Genomic DNA, 12,402 nt, shown 5'->3' with positions numbered 1-12,402 from the left:
TAAAAGTCTCGATATCTAATTGAATTGGTAATGCTGTGTCTAACAACCTCGACCTTTTTCCACCTGGATTTTTAAACATATGTTTTTCAAAATGGTTCCCACAAACTCGATAGTTTTTGTAACATTTTTCTGGATCAAAATTCTTTTCAAGTAGGTCTTCTCTTCCACAAAGATTCAGCCACCTGCGGCATCTGAAATTTTCATCATTTTCATTTTTCTTCTTCATAAAACAATTTGAACATATCTTACCTTGCTTCTTCTTTAGGAACCCTAAAAAATCTAATTATTGGATTGCTTATGTTCAAAGCAGAATAACATTTTTTACAGTTTTTAAATATACACTGTACGTTTGTTTTTTTTCGGGTAACATCCATTATGCGTAAACCAACTTCACTATTCAATTAAACTCAAAAAACAAAAAAATCCACTAATCGAAGACCCTACTACATTCGAAGACGAACGCGACAAGACAAAACAAAGCAACAACCCGCGAAAATGTAGAAACCCAGAAAAAGCTACCCTCCCTATTTCATCCAATTTCTTGACGGTGTTGCCAAATAGTATTATTTCATTTTGTAATAAAGATCTACTTTTCAAAGTCAAATATAAACTAATTTTTGCGTCAAAGTGTTTTAAATTCGCCTCTTGATCATTGGAAGATATCAATCCTGATTATCTAATATGCTAATATTAACTTTACACTGATGTTTTAAAACAAAACAAATATTTGATGTGGTCTGAGATATGGCAACGTTTTTCAACAACTTAATGGAACTCGATATTCACCGATTAAAGCCGATATCAGTCGATCCCTCTAACTTTGGTAGGGGGAAACGCGCAAAACAGCGACTGGCCAGAAGGGCGACGGTTCGGAACCGACCCGAAGTCGCTTCGGGCGAGATCGCGACGTCATCCGAATGGGGACGGCGTCATTGGGCACACTCGTCAGCTGGTATAATCGACATCGGGCACACTCGTCGATGCGCCGGTAGACTAGTTTATGACTGCCCGCACCAAAGTAATTTCATATCGTATTTAAGATAGGTGTTATTTTTTAAATGTAATAACTAAAAAAATGCTCATGTGAACCTATGCTAACCCAGTGGCCGATTACATAAAGTATCAGTAAGGTGGTTACATCGCAATGGTTATTTTTTAACTAAAATTAAAAAAAATGCTAGGTGAACCTATGCTAACCCAGTGACTGATCACATATAGTAATCAAATAAATACTGTCTTGTTCTCAACATCTCAATTTCTAATGTTTTTCTTGCATAATAATGTATTCTATATTATTAGTTTGTTTACTTCCAAATTTTCTAAATTGGTGCAATCCAACCAAAGACGTCATCCGACTACGTTCGGTTGCGTTCGGTTTCGATTATACCTCTTGACGATTAGACCGTTTGCGCGTTTCCCATCCGAATGGCGTTCGGCAGGCCGCGGTTTTGTGGAATTTGTGGAATGCGGACAGCAGGTCATATTTAATAATGGCGGCTTTGTTTACATGTTGATTGGAAATTTGCTCAAATTGTGTTTGATTTTTATTACTGGACAGTTTTAGACTGGTAAATCAGAGTTAAATCGATTACTTATAGTTGGGCATGTTTATGTTTATCATCAGCCGAGTTTTCCTGAGGAAAGTTGCAACAGGTAAGTGGAATGGTATGTAGGACTTAAAATTTCAACATTTTCGTTTTTATTTCAGAAAATCTTTGATAATCTGCCCCCACAGCTCATATAGCCAATGTGCATGAAGTATACTGGAACTTTTATTAAGTAACACAATGGTTATCAAAGACAGTATTTAATAAAAACCAAATGGAAACTGTATTTGGAAACCGAGAGGCAAATACATTTGAAAAAACTGCATCCAGCTTCAGCATATACCTGTTGAGGTATAAATCTAGTTGATTTACACATTGTTTAATATGTAAGTATAGGTATGTTACCTAGTTAATACCTACTTCTCATATTCTCTGTGTATCATTTTTTTTTTGTTTCTAGATCCATGAATTGCTACATTTTATTGTAGTGTAAACTGATGATTTTTTTGATTTGCATGCAGGTCACACCAATGCAGTACCAACTAAAGTTACATATGCTTTTATAGTTTTTGTATATTATAGTAGTGATTCTAGAACTGTGATAATATAACTTGTAATATCATATGGGAGTTATAACAGTTAAATAAATCTATGAAATTTATAGTTTCCATTACATTAATTAGGTATAATGTATTATTAAATAGTATTTATACCTATAAGTATATGTGCTATTGTAAGTTGGTAGAAATGTTATTCTTTTATGTTAATACATTGTTTTAAGAGTTTAAAAGTTTAATTAGGCTATGTTTATGTCTATTTTATGTTTATTTTTACTAATTTATTAAAGAAAAATAAATTATTATTAAATTTATTTCGCTTTTGTATATTTTATTTTTTCTCAATTTTTCCTATGAGCATGAGGATATAATAAAATAATCATTGTTTTTGACACTGTATAATTGTTAAACCTAGTAAAATGGTAACAAAATATGAATATCTTCAGAAAATTATGGACACACCATCAAATTTAAGAAATAGCACTCCTATTACTTTGACAGAGATTTGAGTGAAACTGACTGAAACAGACTTTTCCTCTGATTTTTCATTGTTAGCAAATTAGACACCACATTCTACTTTTATAGGGTTTCTCCATGTTTTTCTTATAAAACTGTGTAATTTTTTGACACAAGTTGTGCAATGAACAATGCCAGAATTATGTTACCATGTATAAAGTAACTATAAGTATGTGTGTCATATCGACAATGCCTCTTTAGGTGCTTATTCTATGGTGGTCCTAAGTAACTATCATAATGGTCATACACATATATTAATGGTAAACATAATAATAACATAAATAGTGGTTTTTATAGAAATGGGGAAATAAGGAGAGGTTATAAACATTAGCAGTAGGATAGTTATGATACTTGCAATAAGACAGTATTTTAATGATTTTATATAACGGACAATATGTAATAAATTTAGCAGGACTTGATAACAATGTGCATATGTTAACACTGTGTAATTATTACACTGTGTAACAAGCCTTTGACTGTGGTGGCAAACAAAGTTTTGATTTTTTTTTTTCAAAAACATAGTGCATGTATATTCTTCAGGTTTTTGCTGGTTGTTATATCCTATTAATGGATAAAACTGGCTATTTTAAAGACAATAAAAACATTAAAAAAAATTCTACATTAATTTGAATTTTTATGTTCAAAACAAAATGATCTATAACTATCTTTGAAAGTATAGGGATATTAAATGGTCTACAACTAGAGGTTTTTGCAAAACTCGCTTTAATTTAATTAATATGAGAAAAAAAAATTTCATATCACTACTAAATTAAATAAAATTGATGATTTTACACATTTTCAAGTAAGGAGAAAATAAAGGTAGATTATACAACAAAGTCATTATTAGTCCTGTTGTATAGTAATTTATTTACTACCTACATTGCTGTGAACTTTGAGCTGTGACAATAACTGTTAAGTTGGGTGTATACTTTTTACCTAAGATAAAAACAAAGTATTATTTAATAGTTAAAGTAAATCTGTATCTATCTAAGACTATAGGGATTGAATGAAACAAAAGCAGATTTTTCTTTGATTTGATGTATTGCGCAAAATTAATAAGGCATGCATACTCAGAGAGCGCATGAGCGCAATATTATTCATCTATTGTAAGTTCTAAGGTGTGATTTGCTCATCACCATCATTTTTGCTAAGGCAGAAAAACGAAGAATTAGGTTATGTTGACAAAATAAGATGTTTTAGGTTAGGTTAGTCTTTGTACACATTTAATTTACCCAACAAAAAACAGATTGTTTTTAAATTGGATGTCCAGCTTTTTGGGCCTAATCATTTTAGACTGAAATATATAGGAAATAATTTAATAAGGAATTGGGGATTTGGAAATATTGGGACAAATTATATTGGAGAGAAATGATGACACCCGTCCAAATAATAATAATATACAAACACATATTGATTTCAAGCTGCTTCTACACTTTTAAAGATTTGTCTAAATGTAATGGTGTATGTAAATTACAAATAACATAATAAAACCATAAGGAGTAACAGCTATAGTATAGATATCTAGCTGTATTATCTAAATAATACAGTTCAAACACTGGTTATTACACTTCATTGTTTAAAATGTTGCCTTAAAAATTGGTACCCTCTTCCAAAACATTCCACATTGGATTTCAGTAGTGCCCTGTTTGTAAACAATACAAAAATAAATAAGTATGTAATCACAATAAATTCTAGTAAAACTTACCATCCTAACATTAATGGTTGCTCTGGTTTATTCTTATTGTTGCAAAAGACCAAATCTTCAGAGCCTTTGGAGTAATCCTTTATCCTGTAAACATAATCAGTTCAATTTAAGGTAATACCTATTTATTTTCAAATGATTTAATATTATTATTCAACAACAAAATAATACACATCACTACTTGACGGCTTCCTAAATTAAGCCATTAAAAAGCCCATACTAGCTAAAACGAATTTCAAATAGTATACCTACCTACTTGTAATTGTTGAAGTGATAAACAAGCATCTCCAAAACTTTAAAATAGTCTGCGCTTTTTCTCGTCCACAACCTGAAAAATAATTACACCAACACGTAGACGAACACCACAGATAGTTTGAGGCCAGAAAATAGGTATATATTGCAGTATCTGTTATTGCAATATTAAAATACTCAAAGACAAGGTATTTCCAACCAAACAAAACAATATTTTAATTAATAATAATGTGAGGTTAGAAAATAGGAACGAAAACCGATGATCATTTGCCATTTCCCCCTCCACCAGTAAAACCGAAGATTGCCGAAGTCGCCCTTACGCTCATCCCGATCTCTCATGTCGCTGTTCTGACCGGTCGCTGTGTTGGCCGGTCGCCCTTTTGAGCCCATCTCTTGGTAGGAATAGTCCATCTCTCTCTAATTCGCTTTCTCTTTTCAACTGCCCCTTCTTGTTAAATGGCTATTCTTTGACTACTAGAGCTCGAATCAGCTAAGAAAAGGCCACAGGCGTCATCAAACGATGATGTCACGATCTCTGTACGTCTCGCTTTAAATATTGCTGCTCTCGTTACTTTCCAAGTTGTTGCAGCCAGTCAGTGGTGTGCTATTATTTTATCAGTAAAATGAAACGTTTTCTTCGTTTTTAATAAAGAAAATAAAAGACAAAAAGTTTTTCAAAGGAATGGAAACTCCTTCTGCTTCTTTCTTCATAAATTGTAAGACGTTACTGACGATTTCACGGCCTTGGCTGTGTATGATAACACCTTTCCTTCCAACCTTTTTGGAAGACATTATGACAAAATAACGTTTTTCATTCATAACACTGTGTGAACTTCAACTGCGACCATCAACAATACAACCAAAACACCAGACTAAAACGGAACCTAACCTAACCCCCTAAGTCTCCCTGTTCGCCACTACATTTTTTTAAACTTGGCAACACCGTTTAGAGTGCCGGCTAGTAAAAGCATATAAAAAGGTCCATCTGTCCCTGGCCGCTGCCGCATCTGTTTTAATTGTGTCCAAGTAAAAACCGTACTACGTTGCCAAGTGGCTTTTTGACCGCTTAACAATTTATTTTCGGGAATATTTTAATAGGACGCCTCTGATTATATCTAATGCGACGGCAACTGTAGAAGGAGAAAGAAATAGTTTTAAAAACTGCGTCATTGATGATGCGGTGGCCTTTTCTCATCTGATTCGAGCTCTACTAGAGTTGGAATCAGATGAGAAAAGGCCACCGCATCATCAATGACGCAGTTTTTAAAACTATTTCTTTCTCCTTCTACAGTTGCCGTCGCATTAGATATAATCAGAGGCGTCCTATTAAAATATTCCCGAAAATATATTGTTAAGCGGTCAAAAAGCCACTTGGCAACGTAGTACGGTTTTTACTTGGACACAATTAAAACAGATGCGGCAGCGGCCAGGGACATTTGGACCTTTTTATATGCTTTTACTAGCCGGCACTCTAAACGGTGTTGCCAAGTTTAAAAAAATGTAGTGGCGGACAGGGAGGTCTGGTGTTTTGGTTGTATTGTTGATGGTCGCAGTTGAAGTTCACATAGTGTTATGAATAAAAAACGTTATTTTGTCAAAATGTCTTTCAAAAAGGTTGGAAAGAAAGGTGTTATCATATACAGCCAAGGCCGTGAAATCGTCAGTAACGTCTTACAATTTATGAAGAAAGAAGCAGAAGGAGTTTCCATTCCTTTGAAAAACTTGTTGTCTTTTATTTTCTTTATTAAAAACGACGAAAATGTTTCATTTTACTGATAAAATAATAGCACGCCACTGACTGGCTGCAACAACTTGGAAAGTAACGAGAGCAGCAATATTTAAAGCGAGACGTACAGAGATCGTGACATCATCGTTTGATGACGCCTGTGGCCTTTTCTTAGCTGATTCGAGCTCTACTATAGTTGGATTTTTACCTTTTGAAAATGACGTCATCTTTTTACATCTTTGTTTCTCGCATATCAAACATATGAAATAAACAATTTTAGCAAAAAAAGCACGTTATTAATTTTGTCATTCTGTCCAATTAAAAACGTTGACATTTACTGTCACTTTGATATAAACAAATATCAAAGGTATACAAATGTTGCGCTACAATGAGTAAGCCCAAATGATAATTCTAAATGTGCTGCTTTTTGGTGTGTTTAGGTGATTTCTGCAACTACTTCAATAACAAATTTAATCATACCTGGAAAACTTTGATGTTGAAATTCGAGTTGACCTGTCACTTGAGGGCGTTGAATGATATTTGGACTACTGCCAGTAATAGCACTTGCCTGGGTACTTGCTAAAAGAAAAAATTCCAATTATTTTGTTTATGAAATCAGGAAATAAATTAATTACCTGACAGAAATTCAGTTTGCGTAAGCTGATTTGCTGCACCCAGCTGGCTTTGAATCTGTGTCTGATGAGACCTAGAACGAAACGCAGTTGGAATTGCAGTGTTTAGCAAACGTTTTCCCGACGATGTAAAGCAGTTATCATCAAAATGATTGACACATATTCGTATTTTATTGTATGATTGTTCCGTTGTTAAGTTTGCATATTTGTGATTTCCGACAAAGCCAAGAATATCTTTCCATTTTTGACATCTGAAACAACATTTAATGGTTAATTTAATCTTCTTTTATAGTTTTACAGTCTATTCACGTTAAGGAGGCACAAAGTATGAAAGTATTGCACCTGATTGGGTGCAAGATTAATGCAGGGTCGCATTTTACTTAGCTAGACTTTTCTTTCATAATTTGCAGCGATTTTTAGAACCAACGCAACAGTCAAGAACAACTTTTAACCTAAAATTGGCTTAACTTTAACTTTAAATGGGGTAAACCAAAAAATATTTGACACTTATTTTTTTTATAAACGCAACATACGGTTGGTACACCATATATCTGTGATGTAGAAATGGACATGTGTCCTATCTCTCTTCCGTTTATACATGATGTTCCATAACTATATGACAATCTCTCGGGAGCATACAGGGGAGATCATAATAATACGATTATAGCTGTAGCCCCAAAAAACTGCCTTCCAATTAAGGTTTTTGGTCGTAACTTTTGAACCACTTTGTATATTGTAATGATTTTTGGGTTTAATGTTTTATCGAAAGACCGCTCAGGCATACTTACAAAGTTTTCTCTCGAAAGTGTTATACGGCGGTATTACAGAAAGAACTCTACAAGCGAATCAAATGTTATTTTATTAGTTATTTATCGTTATACTATAAATCGTTATAATATAACGATAAATAACTATAGTTATATTTTTCCAATAATTTGGTAAATAAAAACTAAAAATATATTCTATACCTTATAGGATCCTTAGGGCACCGAAAAAAAGGTACATTATCAAGATAATTGACACAACAGTTATCTACAGAACAATAATAACCATTGGTAGAGCTCGAATCAGATGAGAAAAGGCCACCGCATCATCAATGACGCAGTTTTTAAAACTATTTCTTTCTCCTTCTACAGTTGCCGTCGCATTAGATATAATCAGAGGCGTCCTATTAAAATATTCCCGAAAATAAATTCTTAAGCGGTCAAAAAGCCACTTGGCAACGTAGTACGGTTTTTTACTTGGGCACAATTAAAACAAATGCGGGTGCGGCCAGGGACAGATGGACCCTTTTACATGCTTTTACTAGCCGGCACTCTAAACGATGTTGCCAAGTTTAAAAAAATGTAGTGGCGGACAGGTTGAGTTTAAAAATTAGGTTAGGTTAGTTTCCGTTTTAGTCTGGTGTTTTGGTTGTATTGTTGATGGTCGCAGTTTGAGTTCACGTGTTATAAGTAAAAATCGTTAATTTGTCATAATGTCTCCAAAAAAGATTGGGAAGAAAGGTGTTGTGATACACAGCCAAGGGCGTGAAATTGTAAGTAAAGTCTTAGAATTTATGAAGAAAGAAGCAGAAGGAGTTTCCATTCCTTTGAAAAACTACAGGTATTGTCTTTGATTAAAAACGACGAAAACGTTGAATAATATAATAAATATCATTTTAGAGAGAGAACTATAGCAGCTACAGGGGTGTCTAGATCTACTGTGCAGAAGATATCTAGAGAAGCACTACATGTTGAATGGGGAGGGCCAAGCTCATCATTTCAGACTCCTACAAAGAAGGGACAGATTAAAAAATTAAAATTGGATAACATCAAACCTGATGAAATCAAAAGAATCAGAGAAATTATTTATGATTTCTATATTCTTGAGAAAAAACTTCCAACATTAAAAGGTAAGTTTATAATACATTAGGTATACCTACAGAGTCTTCAGAGTTTTTCTAGCAGAACTTACCATGTTTTTTACAATTAAATGTAAGCCTAGTTTGCTATATGTATAAACCTTGATAATGTGTTAATTGAAAATTTAAAACAACAAAATTTAGACTAAAATGGGATTATTTTTTATCTTTACAGGTATTTTGCAAAAAATTATTGACCAGCAAATCTTGACTGAATCCATTAGTGTAAGCAGCTTAGGGCGATTGCTTAAGAACATTGGATTTAAGTATGTTTTACATCTTGGCAATCATGTACATCAAAATAACTTTATCTTTTGTAGGTGGCAGAAGACACCAGACAAAAGAAAATTCTTGTGTGAATCATATGACATTCGCTTAAAACGAATAAATTTTTTTTAAAAATTGGTGCAATACCGCTCAGAAGGTCGCAATATTGTATATACAGATGAGACATACATTCATTTTAAAGGCTTACAAAAACCAATTTCTAAAGGACAACGCCTTATAATAGTGCACGCAGGTGGAGAAAAAGGATTTATTGAAAATGGATTCCTTATATTTAAGTCAGGTAATATTTATGTACACCTCAAACCTACTTAAGTACTTCCTCCTGCTTAAATAAAATAAGTTTATATAACAAGTAATTAATAAGTTTAACCACATTTTACACATCATTTAAGACACATAATGTTTGTACTATGATTTTTTTTTTTTTTTAGGTTTAAAAACCGGAGATTATCATGATGATATGAACCATGAGAATTTCATGACTTGGGTAAAAAAGCAATTGCTTCCTAATTTACCTGACCGCTCAGTCCTTATTATAGACAATGCAGCCTACCACAATGTTACTGTTAACAAAAATATTACAATGGCTACTAAAAAAGGAGATATGTTAAGTTGGCTAGTGGAAAAAGGAATCCCAGCAGATCCTCATTTAACAAAGCCAGAGCTGTATCAAATCATACAAGAAAATAAATTTAGATTTCCTCCACAATATAACTTAGATAGGCTGTTAGAACAACATAGGCATCTTGTGTTGCGTTTACCACCCTACCATCCAGAATTAAACCCAATAGAAAAAATTTGGGCTTTGGTTAAAAATTGGGTAGCAGCTCATAATACCACTTTTAAATTGTCTGATACCGAAGCTTTAACAAAACAAAAATTTCAAGAGGTGTCTGAAAAAGAGTGGTTTGACATTTGCCAGCATGTAAAAAAGTATGAAGAGGAGCTCATAAAAAAAGAGCATATTTTTGATGATACAGTGGACCAGCTTATTTTTACTGTTAACACTGGTTCATCTGACGATAGCGATGAAGATTTTGGTGATGATGATGAATGTGATGCCAGTTTATCCGAAGAAGAATTAGGATGCTCACTCCTAGACTAAGTTTTGGATTTTTGTTTTATGTTATGAATTCGTAATTTGTATATGTATATGTATTTATAAATAAACAAAATTATCAAATTTATAAAAATATATGATTATTAAATTTAACAAAGATAACAAATTTTAAATATTACCTCTTCTTCATGAAACCCTGTATATCAAAAACGATGCAAAGGCAAGCTGAAAGTTACTTTGAGACTTCATTTTCAAGGTCTAGCTGCACTGTAGGACCTTCAAATGAAGAATAATTGAAAAAAGAAACCAGCTGCCTATTTTTATCTTCCAATAATTGATTAATTGCCCCAAGACAATGTTTTTTTGTGGTTAACATTGCCCTAAGTTAAGTTATATAATTTGGATTTAAACTAATTGGTATTTAATATTCTTCATCAATCATCACCCTGCAGCTACAGCAGAAAAATAATTTTCACAGATCTTTTTAACCGAAACACACTGTATGTTTTTTTAATTTACCCTTTGCTTGTTTTCTTGTTTATTTTTTAAATTAATATTTAAAGAAATGGGACCAGAGACCTAGGCCAATTTTGTTCTCAAAGCGTCAATATTATGTATGTATATGTATTTGGTTTGTTTTATAAAACCTACTTACCTATCCTGTTTTAATACAATTTATGAAATGAAAAAGCAAAAACTACACCTATTTACGTTAATTAAATTTCATTTCACTGAGCAGAGAATAGCACGCCACTGACTCGCTGCATCAACTTGGAAAGTAACGAGAGCAGCAATGTTTAAAGCGAGAGGTACAGATAATGTGACATCATCATTTGATGACGCCTGTGGCCTTTTCTTAGGTGATTCGATCTCTAGTCATGTTTAAGTTCATTAAAACCAGTCACAAGAAAATAAACGCTGCAGCACAAATAACGTAACACACGAAACTTCACCCGTCTTTATCCCACAATGTTCAGTTAGTCACTGACTGCAAATATTAGATGCTTGAATCTTGCTTGGCAAGTCGACCTTAGGCGGGACGCGTGGTGAGGTAAATCTATTTTAAACTACCTATAGATATACGTCTTCCCAGTTTCGATGGTTCCTTCGAGAGATGGTTAGAGTTTAAGAGACACCTTTGAATCGTTGATCAACTCCAACAATGAATTATCAAGTGTACAAAAAATTTCATTATTTAAGGGCCTCTCTAGAAGGTAAAGCTGCTGAAGTTATAAAGTCAATTGAATTTTTAGAAAATGGCTACTCGATTGCCTGGAGTGCCTTGGTAAGTAGGTTCAACAACTCAAAATTGTTAGTCCATAACCATTTAAAAGCAATTTTTTCTTTACAGAACATTAATAAAGAATCGTCAGTTGAAATTAGAAATTTAATTGATCAACTCGCCAAGCATTTAAGTTTAATAAGACACAAAGTTAGGTCACAATACTGACAATTGGGATACACTTCTGATATTTATGCTTAGTGCAAAGTTAGATTCAAGAACATCAGTTGATTGGGAAGGATTCTCAGTGCAAAGCGACTCTCCTACTCTATCAGATTTCATTAAGTTTTTGAGAGATAAGTCAGATGTTTTATGTAGATGTTTTTGAGATAGGCAAGTAAAGGAGTACTCAAGAGGACACAAGCAAACTAGTTGTATTGCAGGGGTTATTTTGTGTTACTATTGTAATAATGAACACTCTGTTTATTCTTATAATCAATTTCTAAAACTATTTCATGATGAAAAGTGGAAATTTGTTAAGGCTAGGAAATTGTGTAAAAATTGTCTGCGCAATAATTATGTGAGGAAGCAGTGCGTCATGGGTTCCTGTCGAAAATGTAAACAATATCACAATACACTTTTGCACCTATAAGATGGGGATGGAGTTTTTCTGAGGGTGATTCTGAATCAATAGTGGCAGCAATAAGTAATCAAGTACCGCAAAAAAATTGCTATCAAAGTTATGTACTTTTATCAACCGCTAGAATTAAGGTTTTTGATAGCAATGATAAAGTTCTTTTTGCTCGCGCTCTACTAAATGATGTTGTTCTATAACTGGTTATCTAAGAGTAAAGTAGACCAAAATATCTACTAGTTTTACATTTAACGTTTTTTGCTAAAATCAAAATTAAGGAAATTAAGAGGGTACTGTACAGTACATACATATTTATTTTTATTATAACTTGTATAGTGTAAGTATTGTCGTAATTTAAAAATT

The 12,402-nt window shown here is 33.1% G+C and overlaps 1 protein-coding gene and 2 long non-coding RNA genes across 6 annotated transcripts; 2 read left to right on the top strand and 1 right to left on the bottom strand.

Annotated features, from left to right (window-relative positions):
- Window positions 1-1,438: 1,438 nt before the first annotated feature.
- On the top strand, window positions 1,439-2,418 carry LOC145724916 (uncharacterized). 2 transcript variants are annotated; one of them, XR_014177125.1, is made up of 3 exons: window positions 1,439-1,653; window positions 1,709-1,937; window positions 2,008-2,418. It is a non-coding gene; the product is annotated as an uncharacterized LOC145724916 (long non-coding RNA). The 2 variants fall into 2 exon arrangements; XR_014177124.1 differs by having other exon boundaries at window positions 1,440-1,653; window positions 1,709-1,933.
- A 1,589-nt stretch (window positions 2,419-4,007) lies between these two features.
- LOC145724908 (uncharacterized) lies at window positions 4,008-4,981 on the bottom strand. Of its 2 annotated transcripts, none has more exons than XR_014177120.1 (3): window positions 4,579-4,981; window positions 4,326-4,409; window positions 4,008-4,262 (listed from the first exon to the last, which is right to left on the bottom strand). It is a non-coding gene; the product is annotated as an uncharacterized LOC145724908 (long non-coding RNA). The 2 variants fall into 2 exon arrangements; XR_014177123.1 differs by having other exon boundaries at window positions 4,575-4,972.
- Window positions 4,982-8,005: 3,024 nt separating this feature from the next.
- LOC145724858 (uncharacterized) lies at window positions 8,006-9,855 on the top strand. Of its 2 annotated transcripts, XM_081973345.1 has the most exons (5): window positions 8,006-8,537; window positions 8,597-8,826; window positions 9,011-9,101; window positions 9,156-9,403; window positions 9,555-9,855. In XM_081973345.1, the coding sequence occupies exons 1-4, from the start codon at window positions 8,410-8,412 to the stop codon at window positions 9,232-9,234; spliced, it is 528 nt and encodes a 175-aa protein (XP_081829471.1). In that variant the 5' UTR covers window positions 8,006-8,409; the 3' UTR covers window positions 9,235-9,403; window positions 9,555-9,855. The 2 variants fall into 2 exon arrangements, with proteins under 2 accessions (XP_081829471.1, XP_081829462.1); XM_081973336.1 differs by having other exon boundaries at window positions 9,011-9,403.
- The last annotated feature ends 2,547 nt before the right edge of the window (window positions 9,856-12,402 follow it).

Source organism: Ips typographus, linkage group LG1, assembly GCF_016097725.1.
Source record: "Ips typographus isolate SLU linkage group LG1, UJ_Ityp_2.0, whole genome shotgun sequence".
Classification (NCBI taxonomy): Eukaryota; Metazoa; Arthropoda; class Insecta; order Coleoptera; family Curculionidae; genus Ips; species Ips typographus.
This window is presented reverse-complemented; position numbering and strand designations above follow the sequence as displayed.

Bases quoted from the DNA above. Each gene is read 5' to 3' on its own strand.
- LOC145724858 (XM_081973336.1), top strand. From the start codon at position 8,410: ATGTCTCCAAAAAAGATTGGGAAGAAAGGTGTTGTGATACACAGCCAA. The intron at 8,538-8,596 runs GTATTGTCTTTG...ATATCATTTTAG, and splicing joins ATTCCTTTGAAAAACTACAG to AGAGAGAACTATAGCAGCTA. The intron at 8,827-9,010 runs GTAAGTTTATAA...TTATCTTTACAG, and splicing joins AAAACTTCCAACATTAAAAG to GTATTTTGCAAAAAATTATT.